The sequence below is a fragment of the Triturus cristatus genome, chromosome 10, assembly GCF_964204655.1.
Source record: "Triturus cristatus chromosome 10, aTriCri1.1, whole genome shotgun sequence".
Taxonomy (NCBI): Eukaryota; Metazoa; Chordata; class Amphibia; order Caudata; family Salamandridae; genus Triturus; species Triturus cristatus.
The window spans coordinates 912,011,200-912,037,448 of record NC_140593.1 but is presented as its reverse complement, the minus strand read 5'-3'; the positions used below and the strand labels follow the sequence as shown (position 1 = coordinate 912,037,448).

Sequence of the window (26,249 nt, the reverse complement as noted above, 5' to 3'; positions counted from 1 at the left end):
CCAAAAAAGACACTCTCAAAGCCTCCCATGCATACATCACTATCCTGTTCCCCATTAACCTCCCCAAAAGTGATGGTCTCCAAACCAAACTATCCTGTATTAAATCTAGTCCCCTAAAGTAACAGAAATGGAAGAAGCAACCTAGACACATTTGATAAAAAGAGCTACCTATGGTCTAAAGCAGTGGAAATGCTTACCTGAGAATGATACTTATGTATGGCGTAAAATAGTCTTCAGCACAAAATGTGGCTGGGCCTTGCCCGTATTTGCAGAAATTCTCATTCTTAAAGCCTGGCGCACATTAGTACTGTTAGGGTTTCCTGCAGAGCATCACACTTCAATAAACCACAATGTGGACACCAACAAATGCGCAATCCACGAAAGGAAAAATGCAAATATCTCGATAGTGCATAGTAATTCTTGCTAAACAAATTTTACATTGTCTCTGCCTGTTGATGCACCTCAAGCATGCTCATGTTGTACCAATACAGACATCGCTGTTATTCGTGGCTTATGATAAACAGACCATGCAATTAAGTTTTGAAGCAAACGTTGTGACCACTAAAATATTTGACACTCACAAATTAATTAGGAACTGTTTTCTGTTAAATGCTAGTAGCATAAATATCAACGTTTCCCCGGTGGTCATTTTTTAATTTCATTGAAGGCAAATTCTTTTATTATTATTATTTTTTTTACATAAAAAGTTCAGTAAAAATAGACTAAAGTAAAATGAATAAAGCAGTATCATCAGATCATATCAACATAGAACAAGGTTGGCAAGAAAGGGACAGGGGAAGAGAAAACAAGTGAGTGCAGCACGTTGTGGATTATTTACAGATAAAAAGATGAAACCTGACGAGAGAACAGTGTTACTTTTTATAAAGGAATCATGTCTGAAAGCCCATAACAAAAAAATATCAATATATTCACACAGATGCTAAAATATAATACAGATCCTGGATTAAAAAACAACAAACCTGCACGTGAGTTATTGCGCTGTACAGCACAGGCGAATGTTCCCTGGTTTTCCTATGGAAGGAGCAAGAGGGAGAGAGAAGCCCTCCAATAAGAACTTTGAAGAGAATTTTCCTGTACACTCTCAATTCCCCCTCGCCCCTGACCAGACTTCTTCTCCACCTTATCTGATAACTCCACCGCCTAACTCTGACGGTTCAGTTTACACGAGCGCCCCTCCCCACTTTAAACCCCTCCCCCCCCCATATCAGCATGACCGGGTATTTCAAAGGTGTGTGGAAATTGATTTATTTGAATCAGTGTTAAGAATTCATAGAATATTGTCAATAGAATCTCGGAAGAAAAAAAACACACCCAGATTCACTGGTTGGGGGAGATGGACAATTTCATCCTTTTAAATTAAGAGTCTGTTCATTTGCTTGTCTGTTTTTATAGTCTCTGTTTGGTGGAGCCAGCTATTCAAAGTCTGTATCCTCTTTGGGTTTATAAACCGACCCAAACTTCTGCATGTATTTCTTGATGTACTCCTTTGTTTTATACTTCACATTTTCATTGCACTCCAAGTCCTCGGGGTTCTTGCAGTACTTGAGTTCCTTGTTCATGACGCCGTGAGTCAGCTGAAACAAAAGCAGCACGTCAGCAGTATTAGACGACGGAAAAAAACATTCCTCTAATTTCCCATCCCTAATTCACTGAAGGCAATTCAATTCACAAAGACTTTATTCGATTGCTTTTTAAGACAATCATAAAAGTACATGTAAAAAATACATTCGTTAAATGCAATAAAATGTCATATGCAATCCATATATACATTAAAATGTTGGATCATACAAGCAATCGTAATAGTCTTTGTGATTACAAAATAATAGATTTCCTGTGGCTAAACACTTTTTCTTAAACATGCCTACCCTCCAGACCCTATGTACATCGTCCAGAAGCTGTAACACAAGTAGTGCTGGGCGGCATTGTCTCAGCGCCTTTAAAATTGGGACAATTCAGACTTTCCTTAAGTTACTATAGAATCTACAAAAAAGACTAACATGTAATGTCGATTATTCTGAGCAATTATCACATGGGCAAAGTCTCAATACTCGGGACCAATCGTTCATAACAGGAAAGCTCACAAGCCTATGGAAGATATTGCATCTAAAACGAGTTAATAGAAACCTGTCGTAGCCACCAAGTACAAATAATAAATAGGACTGAATACTAAAAGAAGTTAAAACCAATTGATTCTGCATGACAGAGGGCATTAGGCTTTCTAAAGGCAAAACAAACAAGTGACTTAATTTTTTTACTTTCTGGAAGGCAGTATTTAAACGTAGATTCCGCACCTTAGAAGTACTCCCAGGCACCAGACTGGATCCAAAGAACCACATCACAAACAAGCATCACTCCTTCATGCGGATGTCACTTTCTTAAACGTTCTCCTTCCTTGCTCTCTGAAGCGAAGCACTTCAAACAAATTGTTGATGTAATTGTGCTGATCTCTACCCTGGGACGAGTATAACCAGTATTCACGGGACTGGAAGGTTTCCACTGATGCCCCACCTACAACGGTCGGGCATAGTCCTCAACTCAAGCAACTCGGGTAGCTTCACACAGGGCTATGACAACCGGTCTGGCACTGTTGCAGCCAGACCCCACACTGCCACCTTCTGTTACCAGTAGCTCGAGTTGAGGCTACACCCGACCATGGGAGTGACACAATGGTGACAATCTTACAGTCCCAGGAATACTAGTTGGACTCATTTTATATACACACATTCATTTTCTTAATTTCACATTACATACCTTTTCTTAATTATTGGCAGAGCGACTACACAATATGGTCCTGTAGAATGCCTCTCACTACCTTAATAGAGTAATAATCTGGCAGAAACATGTTGACCCCCGACCAACAACTGGGCTGAATATCTTTCTCCCCTCTTAGTTTTAATTCTAACCATCGAGGACACAGAATACAATAGTGTTTTTGTCCACCAAGAAGTAGTTTAATTATCGCCTCCTCACATCTGCACTATGCACCACCAATCCACATAATTTGTTCATATAGGGACTAATTTGGACCAGCCTTTGAAGAGCTTCCGCCCCCATGAGCTCAGCACAGGGTGTGAGGAGGAACTCTATGATGAAGCATGCCACTCAAGGGTGGTTCATGGTTTTTGACCTGAACTTAAGAATGCACCGATAGAAACAGAGACATCAACAATCTATCTAACAGACCATGGGCATCCTTCTGTGTTTTTGATTCAGCTGGGAAACATGCATGTGGTCTCTAAATGCTCTCCTCAGACCCATCTATTTGATTTGATATTGCTTTCCGTCTTCTCCAAAAACCCAACAAACAGCTGCTGGTTGTTCACACAATGGTATTTTGCAAATAGAAGTTCAGCACTGTTTTAAAGTTGAGCCAAAGGAGCTCCTCTTCCACTTTCAATGGGTGAGGTGGAATGAAAAAAAGTTGGCAGAACAACAGATTGGCCAACATGACAAGGAGAGACAGATGTTAGTAGAATGGCTGCCTGTGCCCTCAGAAACATTTTTCATAGGAAAAAAGGTGGTAAAAGGAGATCGCACCAAAAGCACCAGCAGTTTACTCATGGAACACGCTGAGGGGATGGTAATGAGGAAGACAACCTTCAAAGTTGTGTGTCTTAATGAGCAGTTATGTGTCGAGTAAAGGGTATGTGCATGAGCAATGTTAATGATAGATATAAATCCCATTGTGAATGGTTTTTGGTGGAAACCGGAGTTCGTTTAAAAAAAATACACATCCTAGCCAGCCATCTGAACAGAGCGGGTTGGTCAGGTAAATGCAGAAAGGACGATAAATATCCTTTTTCATTGCAATTCGTTGCAGGGTCAACAAAACAAAAATCATTAACATACCTGAAAATTTGACCAGCCTGCAGGAGGTTGGTGTGTCAAGCATTACACCAGGCAACACATTTCTCCCGGGGCCTAGTGTATTTGGACTTTGTGGAAGGTCACCTTGCGGCAGGGATGACATCAACTACTTAGGTCAACAAATCAAATGCATTTAATTTAATTGCCCCTGCTCACTTTTCGCACATGGAGGAGAAGGTTGCAAAGGTTTGGGTGCAGGACCTTGAAGTAGTAGCCAGATTAGTAGGAAAATGCTGACACTCAACAGCACTGGGTACAGTACTCTCCTCACTCAGTTTGAGATGATTAAAATGATTTAGGCCTGGTCCATCCTAACTTTCTTCCAAATTCGAGGAGAGCTTGAGGTACAAACCCGTACAGGAGTCATGCATCCCATCTCCGAAAGGATTAATGGCCAAATGAGCACACTGGAGGAAACTACAACACACAAATATATACACTGTGTTTTGATAGTGGCGAACAGATGAATGGTATTGCAACTGCATTCCTATAATGCTTACTACCCCCAATGAGACATGAATCTAGCCAGGGCATACCTCGTTGGTCAAAAACGCTCTGCTCCACCTCGGGATGGATATGCACTCTAGGTTTGCCAGATGGCGTTTGCTCAGCTTGTCTTCTTTAGCATTGAAGGACCCCACAAAATGGATGTTAACCACAAACATGTTTTACTGGTCCACACACCTCCAGAGTCCTATGGTCTCCTGACAATGCAGAACCCCAATCCACCATGCTTGCTTCAGTACCACATGGCGGTTATGTTGTCCATGAGAACCTGCGCTTGCCAATCCTTCAAGGATGGAAGGAAATCTTTTAGAGCCAGACAGAGCGCAGAAAGCTCCAGGAGATTTATGCAGAGCTTGCTCTCCATTGGACAACAGAGGCCTCTTACTCAGATGCCGCCTCAAAACAATACTAATGCATCTGTCACATCCTTGAAATCTGGGTAAGGAACTGAGAGTGGCCTGCCCCAATTCAGTCTGGCGCTCATTTGCCACCATTGCAAATCCTGAGCGATCTTTTGCGAGATCTGAATTGAGTTGGAGAGGTGGCCCTAATGCTGCACCCATGTGAAATCTGAGGCTCCACTGTAGGGCCCTCATATTCCATGTGCAGGATAGCCCCAATGAAAGGAATCCTTTGTGTGGATGGTACTTTAGCTCATTGAGGGTAAAGCTGAATGATGTCAGTAGTTTGGCTGCTATACAGAGATTGTCTACGATGACTGTGTCGAACCTGTCTTAATCAGTCAGACATCTAAGTGTAAGAACACATTTATCTCTTACTTCAGAAGGTGGGTTTCGATCACCTCATCACTTTTGTGCACATCAGACGGGCGTGAGTAAGGCCGAATAAGAGCATAGCTTACTGAAAGTTTTACCTCACCATTTTGAAATGCAGGTAACGCTTGTGGGTCTACAAGACAGGTATATGAAAATAGACGTCTGGCCTGTCCTGGAACACTATCTAGTCCCCTGGGCCCAGAGCAGAAATATTATCAGCAAGAGTGAACTTTCTGAATATCTGTTTTCTCAGAAAGTCACTCAATGGCCACTGTCCTTTTATGGTGAGAGGAAGCAGCAGTGTGGCACCCCATTTCCCTCTAGGAATGTGGCACCCGCTCGATCGCACCCTTGGCTTTAAGACAGTAGATTTCCTGCCTCAAGAGTACACAGTGATCCTGCGAAATTCGCTCTGGAGTGGAGGTGGAAGATGGTACGAGGTGGGACTGAAAGGCAGGGTATAGCCAGTTTGGATTATTTGTAAAATCCATCTGTCTGATGGATCTGCAGCAGGTGAGGAATCATCATATCCTTTCCTAACGCGATTTATGTATGTGGTTGTGGAAGCTAACTAAAATGGCTTGAAAGCCACTGCAGCAGGGGAGAAGTTGGAATACTGCAGAGCCTGCTGATGAAAACTGCATTGTCTGGAGCCTTTGCTTTGCTGATGTAGCACAGGTTGGAGGGATGCAGGTCTATTAGCTAGCCCACTGGAATACCCCCTGAACTTTCTATATGAACTTTCCTAAAATTGTTCTGTAACCAAATCAGCTTTCTCTTAAAACAACTTGGACATTTGCTTGTCTCCTGAAAACCTGTTCGATCTCCTCCAGGCGTGCCTTCTAAGCATAATGCTGCCAATAGCTCTACCTATGCAGTCAGTAACATCCCAACCGGCAGACAGTACATACTAGGCCACATCGTGACCATCATGTATTACATGGGCCAACAAGGTCTTGTGGTCTTCCGTCACAGCCAGCAAAAACTCGCTGGTCATGTATTACAATATATGGGTGTACCTACCCAAAAGACCTAATGCATTGAGAGATCTGAGGGCTAAGCCGGATGAGGAGAACATTTTTTTTTCAAGCAGCACCAATTTGGGTCGACTTGCTTCTGTAGGATTCATTGCTAAAGAATTTGGAATTCTCCTTACTTGATGATGCCAGAACCACCAGGATTGCAGATATATGATGGTTAGTCAGAAAATCCTGGTCACAGTGGATTGGCCCATGTTGCCTAGCCTCAGGTCGACTAAATGCAGGGACACAGCATGGCTTAGCCCAAGTAGTCATAGTGTCAGTAAGGGCTTCACTGAAAGGCAAGAGTGGTAGATGGCAATTGGTTGCAGCATTTTCACTACCAAATTTTCTTTATTTTCAATAACTGCCAATTTCAAGTACCAGACTTTAGCTGCCCCTCATGCCATGATGGCAAAGAGTCACTTTCCTCTTGGTGGCTCAGGTGATGAATCGTTTTCCATCTCAAAGGATGTGTCTAACCCACTGGAATTTTGAAGGTCTAAATATAAGAAATCATTAGAGTAATGACAGAGGGAGTACATTATCTACCGCCTCGTCATCAACAGTATTACAAGGAACATTAGGCACATTCTGAACCGTATCAGAATCTTATCCAAAGAGAGAATCTTGACTCTGGTACTACTGGTGTTGTATCAAACAAAGGGAGGGACAGAGGGGCAAGTTTAACGAGGTCCAGCGTGCATGCCCCAAAAAAGCTAGTATACAAAAAAGAAGTACAAAGTTCCTCTGTGTTAAGGCTGGATAAGAGGGGACTAGGGCTCTCACACACCCAGCAAGCTAGGCGTCATGCTTCATCATATGAGCCTGCCCCTAGTCAGGTCGGCGCTGCAATACCTGAGGGGCACCCAAAACCGGGGCTCTTTATCGGGGATCTTTTGTTCCTGCCGGTCGGTGCAGTGGGGGTGAGGGGCCTAGTGTGTGTAGATGTGAAGAAGTGTGAGTCTAAAATAGGTCAGTTAGTCCTAGCCAACACCGGGATGGTGTCGGCGGCAGGGTAGGTCATACGCAAGGAGCGTTCACACGCCAGACCCAATCGGTGTCCCTTGTGCCGCCGGCTCACTGTTGCAAGCAATTTATTGTTTACAGTTAGGTCAACAACCTGATAATTTGGTATGTAGAATTTACTTACCTTTAAAGTGTACATAGCATTCTTTTGATCCTGAGGAAGTGCCCTGATTTATACGACATTTATGGCACGAAACATGTCGATCACTCGAGAGCAGGGCATCCACAACTAGACACATTGCCACTAGTCCTTTGTCCCTCTCGCTCTTTTATACTAGGCAGTTTACCTTCTTAATAAAGTGTTGGGTAGGACTAACTGACCTATTTTAGACTCACATTTCTTGACATCTACACACACTAGGCCCCTCACCCCCACTGAGCCGACCGGCAGGAACAAAAGATTCCCGATAAAGAGCCCCGGTTTTGGGTGCCGGTCAGGCATTGCAGCGCCGACCTGACGAGGGGCAGCCTCATATGATGAAGCATGACACCTAACTTGCTGGGTGTGTGAGAGCCCTAGTTTCGACAAGGGGGAACTCCCCTTTCTTCGCATACAACATAGTGGTCTCCTGTGATGCACTATACCCCAGCTTCCCTCTTTCCCAGCCTTAACACAGAGGAACTTTGTACCCCTTTTTTTTGTATACTACTGGTGTTGTGGCAGAGGCCTCAGATTAAGGTCTGGATGTACAATAACTGGTTACGCCTCATAATTTATCAGCGTAACAAAGGCCTGGAATGGGCAGACTTCAGTTTGAAGTTGGAGACCACTGTCCGAATTGATTCTCAGGCTCGTACCAACAGAGAGACTGCATGACTTCAAGTTGTGACCGGAGCCCAAGCCCCGCATGCACATGTCATGAAGTTAGGTGACTGACATCTGCTTCCTGCTGCCTCAGCAGGGTTTGTAAACCGGTCATCTTTTGCTGGAATGTTTTTACTAACACATTGTAGTAGGAAACTGAAGTTGTCAGAAGACCAACAACGCTAGGGGCAGAGCTCCTGATACGCATTAAATGGCATGTAAAGAAATGAACAGATGTCCGCAAGCAGGGGTGATCCTTATATGTGGCTCAGCTAGGACACTTCCAACGTGGTGCAGTTTCATGGCGGAATTACATGTGCCACCTACTGACCTGCTAAAGCATTGCGGGAAAAGTTCTTTGGGTCCAGTCTGGTACCTCGGATAAGTATAAAGGAGTGGAATCTGCAGTCATAAGAACCCATCAGAAGAATAACATTATCATTAATTCATTTCTGAGCTAGTCAAAAAGAAGAATGGTGGACTGCCAAGGAGTGAATAACCGATTCAACGACTATGTTAAAAAAATATACTTATCTGTGGTAAGGCTCAGGCCTCAGCAAGAACTGGGTTATGAAATATACTGTGTTGTAAAAATACTGACCTATGATCTTCTAAAAATATACATTGCATTGTATTGGCATATTCATAGCACCTGCGACCAATGACGAGCTTCTGAAGCACTTTGTTGACCAGTAGCACCCTATTCTGTGGGCTTCTAATGTTAGATGTTTAAACGTTTGGTCAGGTAAAGCATTTTATTCACTGCCATGCATTTTGTAATATTCTTATCATACAAGTTTTATGTAATTTGTGTAAATCTCATAAGAGGGTGCCCTCAGGATAATGGAATGCTTCAGACACCATCAGTGACATTGCCATGCTTACCCATATTAATCGCTATACTGTGTGATCTGGTTGACATTCTTGCACAGTTCTTATGCTGTTATTTTAGGACATATTTGTCATCTGGGAATATACACAGTGGTGAAGGAAAATGCTACTTACCATTATGCATCTGTTCTTGGCATGTAGAGCTGTAGATTCACACACTGCGCATAGATCGCCAACTGGTGTTGGGCCCGGATGTTTGCACTTTGTTGTTGTCCTGGAAAGTCTTTGGAAGTCACGGGATAGGTGGCTCCTCTTTTGGACAATAGTGCGCATGGGAATCGACTCCATCGTCAGATTGTTTTTTCGCCAAGAAGGGAAATGGAGTTTTGTAAGAAATAGAAATAGATGTCCTTGTATGTTGTATCTAAAGAAGATAATACTGGAACAGATAAAGTTAGCCGAGGAGGTGGGTGGGCGTGTGTGGATCTACAGCTCTACATGCCAAGAACAGATGCATACTGGTAAGTAGCATTTTCCTTTCGAGAGATATGAGCTGTAGATCACACACTGTGCATAGATTACATAGCAGTACTCCTCCTTAGCGGCGACCATCAGTATCTGTTGCAGTAGTTTGAAATAGTGTTTTGAGTACAGCTTGGCCCACACTAGCTTGTTGTTTTGCCTGCACATCTACACAATAGTGTTTTGTGAATGTGTGCGGTGTAGACCATGTAGCTGCTTTGCAGATCTCATCTAGGGGAATGTTCCCTAAAAATGCCATTGAAGCCCCTATCTTTGGAGTAGAGTGGGCTTTAGGGGGAATAGATAGTGTACGTTTTGCTTTGTGATAGCAAATTTGTATACATTTGACAATCCACCTTGCAATGCCAGATTTTGATATGGAATTGACTTTATGTGGTGGTGAGAAGGATACACAAAGTTGTTTTGTTTTACAAAAGGGTTTTGTTCTGTCTATATAGTAAAGGAGTGGTCTCTTTACGTCCAGTGTATGAAGAGCTCTTTCTGCTACTGTTTGTGGATGCGAGAAGAACACTGGCAACTCAACAGATTGGTTCAGATGGAAGGAGGAAATAACTTTAGTAAGGAATTTGGGATTTGTTCTGAGAACCACTTTGTTATGATGGAGTTGTAAAAATGGTTCTTGAATGGTTAGTGCCTGTAGCTCACTGACTCTTCTAAGAGATGTAATGGCCACAAGGAAAGTGACTTTCCATGTGAGGAATTGTAGCTCGCATTTATGCAGAGGTTCGAATGGAGGACCCATTAATCTTGTGAGTACGATGTTTAGATTCCACACTGGGGAAGGAGATACCTTGGGAGGAATTATTCTTTTGAGGCCTGTGAGAAGTTGGCCTGATATATGATGTCACTAATTCTAGTGTACACCCTGTATCAGTCCAAACAACCCTTATGGTGATTGGTTGTAAAGTCAACCTTATAGACCAGCTATCCTAGTGGTAGCATGGACAAGAGCAGTCTTAGGCTAAACTCTGAATGGCATGTGAAGCCAGCTGTTATACCATATGTAATCCCTTGAATACCAAATGAAAGGACACCACAACAGATATATATAAAAATAGAATGTATTTATTCTAGTCAAACCCTCAGCACTCTTTATGAGATTCGAGGTAAGTACAACACAGTCTTATTTAAGCATACATTAAGTCACACAGGCAAGTAATACAGTTAGGCCCAAGGGGCCACGCAAACCATATACTAAGTAAGTGGTATAAGGACCACTGTCACGAACACAGGATAGGCCTAGGCCATCGCTGGGGCTACACTATACTACCAAAGGTTAGGAAGTGGGAGGCCCACGGGATTCAGGTGCAGAGTGGAAACACTCACGCGTAATGCGTAGAAGTCGATAGAATCACTAGCAGTTAGAAATAAGCAGTTTTAGGACACTTCTGGTATAGCTAGAAAGACGACTCTCGGAAACTAGACCCTAGGTGTGAACTTGCGTCGGGTTTCGTCGTGGACTTCTATGGATGCCTGAAGGAAAGTTGCTGACAGGCAGTCAGTGAAGAGTGTCCGGTGGATCCCAAGGTGGGGATCAAGAAGGAAGGAACCTGCAAGCAGAAGGGACAGAGTCTAGGTCACCAGCCAGGAGCCGGGAAGAAACCAGGAAGGAACCAGGCGATGTCGTGAAGATGCAGGTGAAGAGGTGAAGCTTGTCGCAGCAGCCACGGGTACCAGGAGACGTCGAGGATGACCAGGACCAGGAGGTGAGCTGTCCCACGAAGGCTCGTGCTGTCGGCGGCGTCGAAGTCGAGTCAGGACCCAACAAGCCTTGGCAAGCGGAACCCACGCAGGATGGAGGACTTGCTTCTGGTGCAGACCAGGAAGGTCTGGGGTGCTTCTCTTTCACAGAGGAGTGAGTGCCAGTCTGGAGGAGCCGGACCAGCAAGATGAAAGTAAAGGTTCATCGTCGCAGAGGCTACTAGCCAGCGGGCCAGCAACCGGACAACACGTCGAGCAACACAGGTGCAGAAGGGCCCACGCAGAACACGTGAAGTGTGGGGAGCTGATCTTCTTTGCAGATGGTGCTCGGGAATGAGGCTTCTCAATCCCCCAAGCACAGCCTCGAGGAAGCCTCAGAAGTCGCGCTAGTCAGTTACTAGCCACTTTTCCCAAGTCGCCGGTCCCACGTCCCTCGTCGCCTCCACGGGTCTCAGCTTTGCTGGAGATGTGGATCTGGTTCAGAGGTGTCTGGAAGTCTCGGCGCTGGTCAGTCTCTGCAGTCGTCCCTCGTAGGATTCAGTCGCAAAGCAAGCAGCGGTCGCTGGATGGTGCCTGGTTGCCCAGGGTAGTCACTCCTTGGCCACAAGGGAGATTTCTTCAGTCTTCTTCCTGAGGTCGAATGTCGAAGGTCCAGAGTTTCTGTTCAAGTTGCAGATTCAGGTTAATCTAATTTAGCAGGGCTCAGCTACCTACTGATATACTGGGCTAGTGGGCTGGGCTACCTGCAAGGTCCCTCCTATGGGTGGGACCAGGAAGGGGAGTGGCTACACCCCCTTTCCTTTGTCCAGTTTCGCGCCAGAGCTGGGGCTGGAGTGCCCCAGCACCGGTTTGAACTGGACTATGCATGGAGCACCTTGTGTGCCCCAGGCATGTCTCATTCCTTTCAGCCCTCCCTGCCCCAATACACTAAAGTCTGTCTGGGGAGGTGCTAGCACCTCCCCAAGCAGGAAACCTATTGTCCAGGCCTCCCTGGCTGTGAGGGCTCCCAGGTACAGGAGGTCAGACTCGTGTCTGTGGCAGCAGCATCCATTTTGTGATGCTGAGGCTTTGGTGAGAGTTAAACAGCAAAGTAGGATTTTAACATGTCTCTCCCTCTAGAAGGGAGGAATAATATCCTCATCGCCAGAAATGGTATGGGGGTATTATTCCGAAGTGTTAGACACCTTACACGACATGTTTTGATAAAGTCAAACCATAGTTACCATAACCGTTTAAGATTATAAGGTACTTTAAGAGTACAGCTGCAGACAGGCTCAGCTCATGCTAGAGCACCATCTCACATGTTACCAAGCACTCTGCCTCCAGGATTGTTAAGGCCTGCCATAGGAGTGGCTGATAGGTACACGTGTCTATATATAAGGTAGATATAGGTATACTATATCTAAGCAAGGGGTGATTACACGACCTTCCCCCAGCTGAGTGATCAGACAGTTGTGTCTGATTGGGAGGCCAGACCAGGGGTGGCATAATACATGCTGCAGCCCCTGGGAGGCCTAGGGTACACCTATGCCCTGGGTACCTAGGGTACACTGTACAGGGTCCAATAAGGTGATTCTTACCAATTGGGTATGTACCTAGGGTACATGGAGTCCATTTTAAAGAGAGAGCAGACAGCCTGAGACCCTGAATGGCAGGATCTCAGGCCAACTAAGTCGAAAAACCAGCTAGACACTAGGCAAAAAGTTGGGGGTAACCATAGTCAAATATCCACCTTCCTACAAGGTCTTCCATGAATGCCTTAATGGCGGGCACTCTGAACAGTGTCAGGTGCTGTCTATTTTGTAGGTAAGCTGCAATGGCAGCGAGATGTAACCTAATTGATGTGTATGCTAGATTACATCTCTGAAGATGCAGTAGATAACATATGATTTGCTGAGTGGAGGCATCTAGAGGGTTGATGTTGTTATTGTTACAGTATATGACCAATCTTTTTCACTTGGCTGCATAGCAGGCTCTAGTGATGGGGCGCTTAGCCTCCTTGATAACGTTCATGCAATCAGGGGGAAGATTGAGATAACCAAACTCTAGGACTTCAGGAGTCAGATCGCTAGGTTGAGCTGTGCTGGATCTGGGTGTCTGATCTCCCCATGGTTCTGTGTTGAGAGCTGTGGGGAGAGGCGTAGTTTTTGGTGCGGGACTACTGATAGTTCCAGCAATGTTGTGTACCAGGGTTGTCTGGCCCACGTTGGAGCAACTAGGATCAGTGTGAGCGACTGTTGTTGCAGCTTACGCACCACTAATGGAATGAGTGGGAGAGGTGGAAAAGCGTACGCAAATCTGCCTGACCAATTCATCCATAATGCATTGCCTTTGGACAATGGGTGTGGATATCTGGCAACGAAGCTTGGGCATTTTGTGTTGTAATGTGTGGCGAAGAGATCTATCTATGGCTGCCCCCACATTTGGAAGAACGGTTGGAGAACCTGTGGATGAAGTTCCCACTCGTGAATCTGTTGTGTCTGTTGACTTAACAGATCTGCCATGTGATTTTGAATTCCTGGGAGATGATGAGCTAACAGGAAAATGTTCTGAGGAATGGCCCATCTCCATATGCTCTGCACTAATTGAGAGAGCTGGAGAGTGCGCGTCCCCCCTTGTTTTTGTAAATAGTACATTGCTGTCATTGTCTGTGCGGACTAATACAGCTTTGCCTATTATGTGTCTCTGGAATGATTTTAGTGCCAGAAAGAATGCTAGCAACTCCAAGTGGTTGATGTGGAGTAGCCTTTGCGGAGGTGTCAATGTGCCCTGTATGGTGTGATGAAGTAGATGAGCTCCCCAGCAAGTGAGCGATGCGTCTGCTGTTAGCAGAGTCTGTGAACCGGCTCTATGAACAGTCGCCCTTTGGAAAGGTTTTGGGTGTTCCACCACTGCAGAGAGCAATGTGTGCGGCTGTCCACCAACACCAGATCTGTCAGCTGACCTTGAGTTTGGTTCCACTGACGTGCTAAGCATTCCTGTAAAGGGCGCATCTGGAGTCTTGCACGAGGTACTATGACTATGCGAGAGACCATCATCCCAATTAGTTGCCTGAACATGCGAGCTGGAAGTGAGTGTTGCGGTTGGTATCTTGTTAAAAGAGCTTGCATACTTGCTGTCCTGGCTGGACTGGGATATGCAAGGCTTTTTGAGGTGTCTATTGTGGCACCCACATATTGTTGGATGTGGGATGGTTGGAGGTGAGACTTTGCGAGGTTTATGGTAAACCCCAAGTCGTGAAGTAGTTGTTTTGTGGCGTGTGTGTGATTTACACACTGGATATGTGACTTGGCTTTTATGAGCCAGTCGTCCAAGTATGGGAAGACATGAATCTGTTGTCTTCTTAAGTGGGCTGCCACCACTGCCAGACATTTTGTGAAGACCCTGGGTGCTGTGGTGACTCTGAACGGGAGGACCTTGAACTGGTAATGCTGGACGTCTACCACAAACCGAAAGTTTTTCCTGTGAGCAGGGTGAATGGGAATTTGGAAGTAGGCGTCCTTGAGATCTAATGTGGCTAGGAAGTCGTCCTGTTTGAGTAACGGGAGGACCTGCTGAAGAGTGACCATATGGTTGTATGTAGAGGTTTAATGGTCTAGGTCCAAGATGGGTCTCAGGGTTTCGTCCTTCTTTGGAATGAGGAAATACAGGGAGTAAACACTTGTGTTTTGGTGATGAAGGAGAACTGGTTCTATGGCATGTTTTTGTAGGAGGGAAAGTACCTCCTGTTTTAGAAGCGTTAAGTGTTCTGCCGACATTGGACGCTGTCTGGGTGGAATGTGTGGGGGAGTTGAAGTGAGCTTCAGGCAATAACTGGATTGGATGATTTGTCTCATCCACCTGTCTGTGGTAATGTTGTTCCAGACAGGTAGGAACTGTAGCAATCTTCCCCCAACCGGAGTAGAGTCGTCCGGGGGGAGTGGAGGGAAGTCATTGTTTAGGGGTGGCGGCGGTACAAGTGTTGGTATTTGTGCCTCTATCCTTATTGTTATTGTCCCTGTAGCCTCCTCTGTAATAGCCTCTGTTAGATGAGGTCTGTGTTGGACTTTTGTACGAAGTGAAGGGGTTTTCGGTGGAAAAACCCACTAGAGGCGCCTCTGTAAGAAGAGCAACGAAAAGAACTTCTGAGAGTTTGCGATTGCAAGGCTCCCATTGATTTGGCAGTGTCGGTGTCCTTTTTCATCTTTTCTAAAGATGAATCTACATTGGGTCCAAACAGGTGTTCTTGACCATATGGTTGGTTTAATATAGTGATTTGGACCACCGGCTTGAAGCTGGAAATGCGTAGCCATGCATGTCGGAGTAAAAGGACGCTGGTGTTAATAGCCCGGGATGCTGTGTCTGCAGCATCAAGAGCACAACGAATGGAGGTATTTGGTATGTTAAGCACAAACGTAAGTAGGAAGGGTTTCCAAACTTACAGGGGGGCCGAGAGGAACTACAGGGAGAAGTACACCCTTCCGGGTTTTTACACTATTTTACCAAAAGTACTCCTCACTATCAACTCGCAATTAAGTTGCGAGTTGTATTTGAACAGACCTAGAGCTCCCAGGTGTTGAGGTCCCTAAGTGAAGTCAGAAAAGACCACCACTAATAAGTGGGGAAGGAGGCAACTCCTTTTGTTTTATATTCCCTCACACACCCTAGTGGTGTCATGCTTCATCATTGGGACACCTCGACGCCTACAAGTCGAGGTGGGCTCGACCATATTCCAGGGAGCTCTTAAGAAGATGTATTTGGCCAGGGGGATAAAGATTAAAAACCCGACAGCAGATCCCAGTATCCCTTTTATTCTTGGACCTGCTGGGGGTGATAATAAAATAAAGTTTAAGGGTCAATGGGGATATTATGGTCCTAAGACCCTATAGCCAACATGTTTCAGTCCTATTAAGCCCCATAAAGGGTGCTGGACTTTCTTCAGGGCGGAAAATAATGCCCCCTGGTATGGGTAGGGCAGGGGATTTCCCTACGCTACTGGTGATAAGGGCAACTAACGCTCCTTATTAGTTTACGTAGACTAATTAGTCTTACATGTCACTCCATCTAAGTAGAGAAAAAAGAGAGAGAAGAGACCACACATTCTTATATATGGAGATCCAGGAATGTTCATATCTACAGGCGTACGTCTCAACTTATTACTGGTGAAACCAACAGACATATAGAGGTGGCGGGTGAAAAAACACTCCAAGTTTCTCACACGCTCCTATCTGTGTATTGCCCGGCTTGGTGGCGGCATTACGCCGCATCCTATCACCTTTTGCTCTTAGGTGTGTGTCTAAACATATTGATCTTACACCCGTGTAATTCCCTCGTGGTCAAAACACTATAAAAATAATAATCGCAGTGTTTTTTTTAAATATAACATGATCGCGTAATTGCATGCTCACCTTTCACGCTCATACATACATCTACATATTTCACACATTCATTCTTACCCCGTTCTGGGAGGGGTATCGACTCCAAGTGGAAAACCAACATTTGTGGGGTAGCCCTGTAGTCAGACACTTCATGTTCGTAAGCGTTTTTTCATCACCCACACGAGATTCGAGTATCCCGAATTGTTGTTCCATAGCAATGGAAGAGGGCCCCAATAAGGTAAAAAACACATACAGAGAGACAAACACACGAAGACATAAACACAGAACAATGTCCAAGTGCCCGGGGATGTGCGCTGTTGAAGTGGAGTAAACTGTTTTTATCAGTTGGTTTGGAGAACAAAGAACTGGTAATTCCCCCATTTCTTGCGCTCAATTTGACATCCAAGAAAGATATCTGTTCCTGGTTAGATGTCATGGTGAACTTCAAGTGTGGGTTGAGTTGGTTGACCCATGTGTAGAAGTCGGTCACCGGTACGCCTTGCTTAGAACAAACCCCTCCTGTCTTTACCGGTATTACACTGATCAGTACAAACAGATCGGTAATAATCATAGTCCGTAACAATAAATAGGATCAGATGTGTGGCTGATTTTGACTTCGTGATAATAAAGCTCAGTTTGAAAAAAAAACTAAAAAGCAGAGAAAGACGCGTAGTCAGATTAACACTACAACTCCCATGATTCTTATCGTCTTTCGTTCATGCCGGATATGGGATGCAGAAGTAGGCGGGCTAACATACAATTACAAACGGTCTACTTATAACGTCACAAGGAGATGAAGCAGTACCCCAAGCAGTGGAACCACCTCCGAATAGGATGATACGAGGGGCAGGACCCTGGATGGCGTGAGTAATGCTGGAACTTTACTACGGACATAAGGTATGAGGAAGAAGCTGGTCCCTCTTGGGATCCTGCATTAAGCATAACTCTTACGGACATTGTTCTGTGTTTATGTCTTCGTGTGTTTGTCTCTCTATATGTGTTTTTTACCTTATTGGGGCCCTCTTCCATTACTATGGAACAACAATTCGGGATACTCGAATCTCGTGTGGGTGATGAAAAAACGCTTACGAACATGAAGTGTCTGACTACAGGGCTACCCCACAAATGTTGGTTTTCCACTTGGAGTTGATACCCCTCCCAGAACGGGGCAAGAATGAATGTGTGAAATATGTAGATGTATGCATGAGCGTGAAAGGTGAGCATGCAATTACGCGATCATGTTATATTTAAAAAAACCACGGCGAATATTATTTTTATAGTGTTTTGACCACGAGGGAATTACACGGGTGTAAGATCAATATGTTTAGACACACACCTAAGAGCAAAAGGTGATAGGATGCGGCGTAATGCCGCCACCAAGCCGGGCAATACACAGATAGGAGCGTGTGAGAAACTTAGAGTGTTTTTTCACCCGCCACCTCTATATGTCTGTTGGTTTCACCAGTAATAAGTTGAGACGTACGCCTGTAGATATGAACATTCCTGGATCTCCATATATAAGAATGTGCGGTCTCTTCTCTCTCTTTTTTCCCTTTTGTTTCTCTACTTAGATGGAGTGACATGCAAGACTAATTAGTCTACGTAAACTAATAAGGAGCGTTAGTTGCCCTTATCACCAGTAGCGTAGGGAAATCCCCTGCCCTACCCATACCAGGGGGCATTATTTTCCGCCCTGAAGAAAGTCCAGCACCCTTTATGGGGCTTAATAGGACTGAAACATGTTGGCTATAGGGTCTTAGGACCATAATATCCCCATTGACCCTTAAACTTTATTTTATTATCAGCCCCAGCAGGTCCAAGAATAAAAGGGATACTGGGATCTGCTGTCGGGGATTTTAATCTTTATCCCCCTGGCCAAATACATCTTCTTAAGAGCTCCCTGGAATATGGTCGAGCCCACCTCGACTTGTAGGCGTCGAGGTGTCCCAATGATGAAGCATGACACCACTAGGGTGTGTGAGGGAATATAAAACAAAAGGAGTTGCCTCCTTCCCCACTTATTAGTGGTGGTCTTTTCTGACTTCACTTAGGGACCTCAACACCTGGTATTTGGTATGATCTTGCCTTCCTGGATGAGATCAGTAGCTCGTGTCTTGTATTGATCTGGAAGGTGTTGTAGTAGGGTCTCTAGCTCGTCCTAGTATGCCCTATCATATCTTTCAAGCAAAGCTCTGTGTTGGCAATCCGCCACATGTAAGCTGCTTGGGACGCTGTTCTTTTACCCGACGCGTCCAGCAGTTTTGATTCTTTATCAGGAGGTGGGGCATCTCCTGTGGTTTGCGAATTGGCCCTTTTCCTGGCGTTGGAGACCACTAAAGAATCTAAGGGTATTTGCCCTTTAATATAAACAGGGTCAGATGGGGCAGCTTTGTACTTTTTTTCAACCCTGGGGTTAATGACTGACTCTTACAGGATCCTTAAACACTTCAGGAGCGTGTTTGATTACCCCTTTTAACATTGGGAGAATGGCAATGGACCTTTGGGATGGTTCAAAAGTGTCCATGAGGAAATCTCTCTCTATAGGGTCTGTATGTAGGTTTACCCCGTGTTATTCTGCTGCCCTGTGTATAAGTTGAGTGAACCCTATAGTGTCCTCAGGAGGGGATGGCCTAGATGGGTAGATGTCGTCCTGAGGTGTGTCTGGGACATGGGTGTCATAATCCTCCCATGAATCTTTTGGGGCACCAGGAGGACTGGGTTCCCCTAAAGGGTGATCATCCCCCATGTCGTCAGAGGTGTCATCATCATCTGGAGGTGGAGAAGATGGTGAGGGAGGTGAATATGGGATAGGAGAGTGGTGTGGAGGGGGAGGAGGAGAAGGAATCCTTAAGGGAGAAGTAGCAATATCTTTTTCACAGGACGTGGAGCTGGTACAGGTTTGTCCATTTTCCGTTTCTTTGAAGGGCTAAGTATGAGTTGACCTGTTTTAGGGTCTTTTTGAAGTGTTTTTTGGGTCTGATCCAGTCGAAAAAGCTCCTCCACTGACTTGTGTTCTTTCGGTACCGACTTTTTGGGGACCGATTGTGTGTGTGTGTGTCAGGGGATTTGGAGTAGTTTTGTGCTCTTTAGGCCTGGAATCGGGAATTTTCTTCGATTCCGATGGTTTTGATACCGACAGTTTTTTCGGTTCCGGTGGTCTTTTCGGATCCATAGGCCTGTGCTCTGAAGGCTGAGAACCTGACGTTTTTGAAGTCGGTGTATGCTCGGTTCCGAAGATTTTTTCGGAGCCGGGGCGTCCGTGCCAGGGGATTTCAGGCGCCGAAGGCGTCGATGCAAAGGTAGGCGTTGGCGTGGAGGAAGGCATTGGTTTCTTTTTCGGTGCCGGGGATGGAGTTTCGGTACCGACGGCAGGCTGGCTCGATCCCGAGTGTCTTGAAGGCTTTTGTATTGGCTTCTTTGCCGAGCCCGAAGGCGGGGCGTGACAAGTTTTGTCCTGGTGTGCACCTAGGCCCGAAGGTGAAGGTGTGACTGAAGCCTTTTTGGGAAGGGGGGTGGGGAGGGGTCGACGTCAGTTCTTACGACCCGCTGCCCCGGAGTGATGCCTTCGACGTCGGAGTCGTCCGCTTCGGAGGAGCTGATGGCGTGGTGTTGGATTTGCTCCTGCTCCAGTACATTGATGCCTTTCTGGAAGATGTCGTCGGGAATGGATGTCAATGATCGAGCTATTGTTCTTCGGGCTCGACGGTCCCGGATCGTTTTCTTGGAGCGGAAGGAGGCACAAGCTGGACAGTCTTTGGCCTCGTGCTCGGGTGAAAGGCAGAGGTTACACACCTCATGAAGATTTAGGACACTTTTTAAAAGGAGTTCTTTCCATGAGCCGAAGGCCCAATGGAGCAGGTAGGCCCGAAGGCCTGCGTCAACGACCGGAATCGTAGATTTGAAGGTCTGGAGAGATGCGCGTCGAAGGGGAAGGCGATCGAAACAATACGTAACTATGGGTGAGGATTTCATGTCGAAAAGATGATCGGTAACAACACTGAACTGGAGAGCGATGAACACATCCTAGCCCGATGGCGGAAAAAAACAATCTGACGATGGAGTCGATGCCCATGCACACTATTATCCAAAGGAGGAGCCACCTATCCCGTGACTTTCAAAGACTTTCCAGGACAACAACAAAGTGCAAACATCTGGGCCCAACACCAGATAGCGATCTATGCACAGTGTGTGATCTACAGCTCATATGCCTCGAACATATAGTTTGTAGAAAATTATCCTTTAAAACATAGCTTAGATTGGTAGTCAATTTCATATATAAACTATTTAAGTAAGGCAAACATTAACAAATTTAGATTGTGGATCATGGATATGGCAGCGTTCTAGCAAAATATTATTTATATTTTGCATGCAGGCTCCATGCAGGGTGTATATTATGCAGTAATGATTCAGAAGTTCCTCAGTTGTTTGTGGAAAAATGTTCATTTAAATTATAATCTTATTTGCGACATGAGTGACAGAGAAGCTTGGAAACTCACTAATGTAGGAACTTCCAAGTCACCAAGGAGTATTATACAAGTCCACCTAGGAGCAACAGACGGGAAGCCAATGGAGGCATTGTTATACCACCAGGGCGTATTATGACTGCACCAGTAGTCTTTTTCATGGCCATATGAGACTTCTACGGTATGCCACTTAATTGATAAGAACTTTCTCCCTACACAGCCGTCAATTAGGACCATATGACGGGTAAAGCGAAATGAAGCGTGATACCGAATCCGCAGAAAAATGTTCAAGGGAAATTAAAGTTAGAAATCTTATTGTGCTTTTCATTGGTTCTCCCTCCCCTTCTGTGATTTGCTAAGACTGTTAAAAAAACATTTGAAGTGATTGCATGTATTATATATTTAATTTTGAAAAAAACCATAGAGATGTTGTTTTTCTAACTAAACAGTTCCTCTGAGTAGGACACAGTGCATGCTTACGTATAACAAAGCCTGGGTGGGCCATGAGGAAGAAGGCAAAAAAACTAAAATAAAACCACGGATTTTTGGAGATCTGCAGTTTAGACTGACAACATCAGTCCAGCATGGATAGGTCTAAGAAGCAAAAGTAACACATCTTTATTAACGTTGGCTCTAATGGGTACGACATTTGGCCATGCCCAATGCCCATTTTTCTCTTTGAATCTAAACAACCTTCATTCAATTTGCATGCGGTCTCTTTTGTTGTTGTGGAGTGTCATGGTATACCCTTGCTGTTCACTTGTGCCTTAATGATGGATGTGAAAACATCAGCTTTCCTTCTCACGCAACTCACATCTGTCCGTGCAACAGGCTACTCAGAAGGTTTTGTGGGGATCTGGTGAAATTTTCATGCAGGATCCCATTCTTACTCTCACTTGAAAAGGAGTTAAAGCACCCACAGCAAGTGTTTCATTTTAAAGCACATCGCAATGTCACTGATCAATAATTGAGAGTATTTAGGGGCAATTTCACTCAGAGTAGGAGTGCTCTTTAGGAACCTGAATGACAATTTGCGATTTATATAACTGTAAGGCAAATAACATTGATCAAAACAAAATATATTTTATGGGGACCCAAAGCTCCCTATAGTATATTGGGGAAAACTGGGGAATGACCATAAACATTGCTTAAAACACAATAGGAGTTAAACAAAATTTTACATGGGACTTGTGGTTGCACTGTAAGGATTATTTAAAGTAAATACATAATGCATTTAAAGCACGTGGGGGAATTGCAGAGGCCAGATCATGGTGGTGTGTGAGAAAAAAAAGAGTGATTTTTAAAATGCAGTTATAAATCAATAAGTTACTCTTCCTGTCTATCAGAATCCTCACTTCTCCAAGTGTCAGACTGGATCCGAAAAACTCAACAGCAGTACTCTAGCATGCCGGTAGGTGGCGGCATGCTGCTCTGCATCAGTATTGTTCCACTTCAAAAGTGACAAATGGAGTCACATAAAAGTGCCACCAATGCGTGTTAATGTCAGTTTCTTCCGTTTTGCAGTGACCTCAGACACAGGAACCTATTAGCAAATTAATAATGCCAGGGTGCAGAGCTCTAGAGTGGGACCTTTTAAGATGGAAAAGAGACCATTCCATTGAACGGAGAGCTGGGAGGGGGGTGAGAAATCTGCAGTTAGATAGAGTAACCTTCACAAAGGGCATTACTCAAAGTAAGTTACTTGTTCTTCAGTTGGGTACTTATAACTGGAGATTCCTCACATTGTGAATAGATATCAAAGAAGTACTACCCAAAGGTGGTTGGTCTGTGAAATGGCTCAGACTAATATCCTCCGGGAGCGAAAAACAAAATGCCCATCTGGATGAACCTGGCTTTGGAGGCACTAGTGCTTCGTGACTGTATGCCTTAGATGGCCACGTAGCACCCTGATAGATATTCATGACAGAAAGTCAGTGTATTAGAGCAGTCGTAGGAGCCTTAGGTCGTATGAAATGAGCCAAAAATGGCTACCTATTAGTTAGTGCATAGCAGATTTTAATACAGATGTCTAGCCACCCAGACATGGTTCTTTTCTGCAGTGCCATGCCTTTCTTCACTTCCGTTAAGCCCACAAAGAGCTGATTGTCCAACACAAAAGCAAAGGGTGATTGTCTGAACGACATGTAAAGATGTTAATACTTTCGGCTGGAAAGCAGCTCAAGTCCTCAGCATCCAGTTTGTCTGGGAAAAAGGTTGTAGAAGGTGACCAGATCAAAAGTGCCCGTAGCTCACTTAAGCGACAAGCTGATGATTTCGCCACCAAAAAGACTGTTTCAGGGTCAAAAGGCGTAATGGGCAACTATGCAATGACTCAAAGGGTTGCACATCAAAAGGTGAGAACGAAATTTAAGTCAGCATGTGGCATCACAGAGAGCTTAGGTGTATACATGTTTTCTAAACCGCTAAGAAAACTAATCACAATAGGTGATTTTAGCTATGAAGGCTGATCCAACAACAGCAAAAAAGCAGAAAGAGCTGACAAGTAAGATTTATCAGTGCCTAGTGCAAGTTTTTGCTGGGCCAAAGATAAAACGGAGCAAAATGGCGCCCGAGTAGTTCACCGCGCTGCTCGCCACCTACACTGTGTCACTCGGTGAATCAGCCATCAGCCATGCGGCTTGGAGCCTGGTCTCCGCTGAGAAAGCTGCTGCACCTTGCACTAAGCGGATGCCAGCGCTCTTTTTACTGCTTTGAGTCTGGCAGCAGCAGCCCGAGCTCACCTGACTGGTTGTTGGCGGCTGCTGTGGCATCTTTTCTGCACCTCGCCGTGGCCCAGGAACCCAGGCGGGTTGCTGCTACGGGGGCACCACAAAGGGGAGTAATGGCTACAAGAGGGGCAAAGGGCACCAAGACGTGACCCTCCCTCCCATTGACTACAGGGATTGTTGGTGTGACTTCCAACGGTACCTGCAGACACATCCAACGAAGTTCGTATTAAAGTTAAAAGGGATGTTGGAAGAGGTAGCAAGAAAGCTACACAACGTGGGACAGTGGGGGCTGCGTACACAGAAGGAGGAGACTCTCAACTTCTATAGCAAATTTGTTTACCCCCCTCTTATATCGCTAGGTCTAAAGGGAGGAAAGCGGATGATTCCGGTGCTGCTGGGGTATATGCTGGGATACCTACTGAACCTTTGGGGCTAGAGCTTCGACCTATAACCAAAATCCACCCCCTCAGCTCTAATTTTGTTGTTGGCATGGAACCTGCACCAAACCATGAGGGCGGGTGGGAGGAGACAGATGGTAAAAGCACGAGCACTGTGTAGTGCTGAAACAGAAAGAAAAAAGTAGGTCCTAAAATGGTTGTAAAAAGGGGAGCAGTGGATATTTACAATAACTTGGTCCATACTCTGGGGGGTGGGGGAAAGGCTAAACACAAGAAGAGGCATAACCATGCATGCCAGGGACAAATGGTGACAAAGAATATGAGACAGGCGATGGAGCGAGCAAATGGGAAGCCTGTGGGCGGGCTGAAAGCCCACAGATTAAACATGTCTCTTCAAGACAGCGCATACACTGTCTATCTGAGACCTATAAAAGGCCCTAATGGCAAGCTGCTACTTTACCTGCAACATGCAGCGTACATGACAGTATTAAATGGACGATTTGAAGATCAACCTGCAGCTTCTACGATGTGAACTTCTTGTACAGCATCTGTTATAGATTATATCCTAACAAGTCTAAACTTTATTAGGGACACATATTTTAGGATAGACAACAGGATGAATTGTATCTTCAGTTGATCTTGATTTTAATTAATCCAGTTTCAGTTGGAAAGCAGCCACTGAGGAATGGTGAATCATAAACCTTAAATTTAAAATTTAAAAACAAAAATGAAGTGCCAAAGGTCTATAGCAGAACAAATTAGGCTATACTCAATAGACTTTTTCTCCACCAGGGGCATTTTAAAGAATGACCACAATAGATCGCATATAGACCAAGTAAGTGCCACAGCCTGATCTAATTCTACAAACTTTTTATGGGTTAATTTTAGGCACTCACATAAGACAAGTACTTTAAGTCTAATCTCCCATACAAAAAAAGTACACGTTTCCCACGTCATTGATTCTTCAAAAGAGGTAACTGAATACAGAGAGAAGAAGATTAAATACACTTTCTTTCCAAGGAAGACGGGTCCAACTTAGGTGAATTTAAGATCTAAGAGCTTCCTATAAAAAAGCAATATGGAGACAAAACATACTGTGCTTAATAAAAGTGGTCCTTATTTCACTTTAACTGTACCTCAAATAACACAAAGGAATTTCTGGTGCTCTGTGAATAACATAGCAATTAGCAGCAAATGAGCGAATAACCCAAATATTCCTGAGAAAGATTGGATCAATCATGTTAAAAAATTGTATGGTAATGACAGACTAGGGGCAAACAATCAAAGCCACAGGGAAATCATGAATGAGGAGCCCGTTATCACTTTTAATGACAAATAAGCCTGTATGGTCAATAAGCAATAGAAACAAGATGCTGCCCTTGTTTGCCCACAGCCATCTTCAAGGGAGACTTAACCCATGGGCAGAAGTTTTGACTTCATTATAAAATCATTGCCTTCTCTCAAATTATATACCTGAATTTGGAGAGGTACTGTATTACATCCAATAATGAAGCTCAGTCATTAGGGAACTCCTGCGAACTGCAGGCTAATCATCCTGATAGACACAGAAGCAAAAATGTTTGCATCTCATTTATTGAATGATTTACACAGGCATGGGTAGAACAGCGAAATCTCATCCCAACGAAGCATAAGGGCTTTCAGAAAAGGTGTGGAACATCTTCAAATTTGATTACTTTCGCCATTTTGGTTTAAAAATCTCATGCAGAAAAAATTCCCCTTCAAGACTTTTATAGATTTAAAAGACACCTTTGACAATTCCCAGGACAAAGTTTGTGGATTAAATATGAACACTGAAACATCGCGCCAGCAATGTTCAGAGCAAATGAGATCTTATATACAGATACATGGGTCATAAAGATGGGTGATGGTGCAACAGTAACAAAGAAAATTAAGACTTATATTGGTCTTAAACAGGGATCAGTTTTGACGCCCTTATTTAATTTTAACATTACTGATCTAAATGCATTGCATGCTCAACCCTCTTTTTTGTCACTGCGACTAAGCTGTCAACTGATTTCAAGTTTTCAATATGAGGATCACACTGTACTTTTAAGAAAGACTTCAGTAGATCTTCAGTCAAATGAGAACTTTTTCCACCTATACTGAAACAAATAAAATGGAAATCATATGAAACAAAGACAGAAGTTTAGACATTTCCAAGTCGTTTTAAAAAGCTGGCCAT

The 26,249-nt window shown here is 44.5% G+C and overlaps 1 protein-coding gene across 3 annotated transcripts in view; it reads right to left on the bottom strand.

Annotated features, from left to right (window-relative positions):
* Window positions 1-648: 648 nt before the first annotated feature.
* SETD2 (SET domain containing 2, histone lysine methyltransferase) overlaps window positions 649-26,249 on the bottom strand; it is a 1,034,666-nt gene continuing 1,009,065 nt past the window's right edge. For all 3 annotated transcript variants that reach the window (XM_085628742.1, XM_085628741.1, XM_085628740.1), the window contains one exon: window positions 649-1,595. In XM_085628742.1, the coding sequence (XP_085484868.1) occupies window positions 1,434-1,595 (162 nt within the window). In that variant the 3' untranslated portion in view covers window positions 649-1,433. The remainder of the gene's footprint in view (window positions 1,596-26,249) is intronic.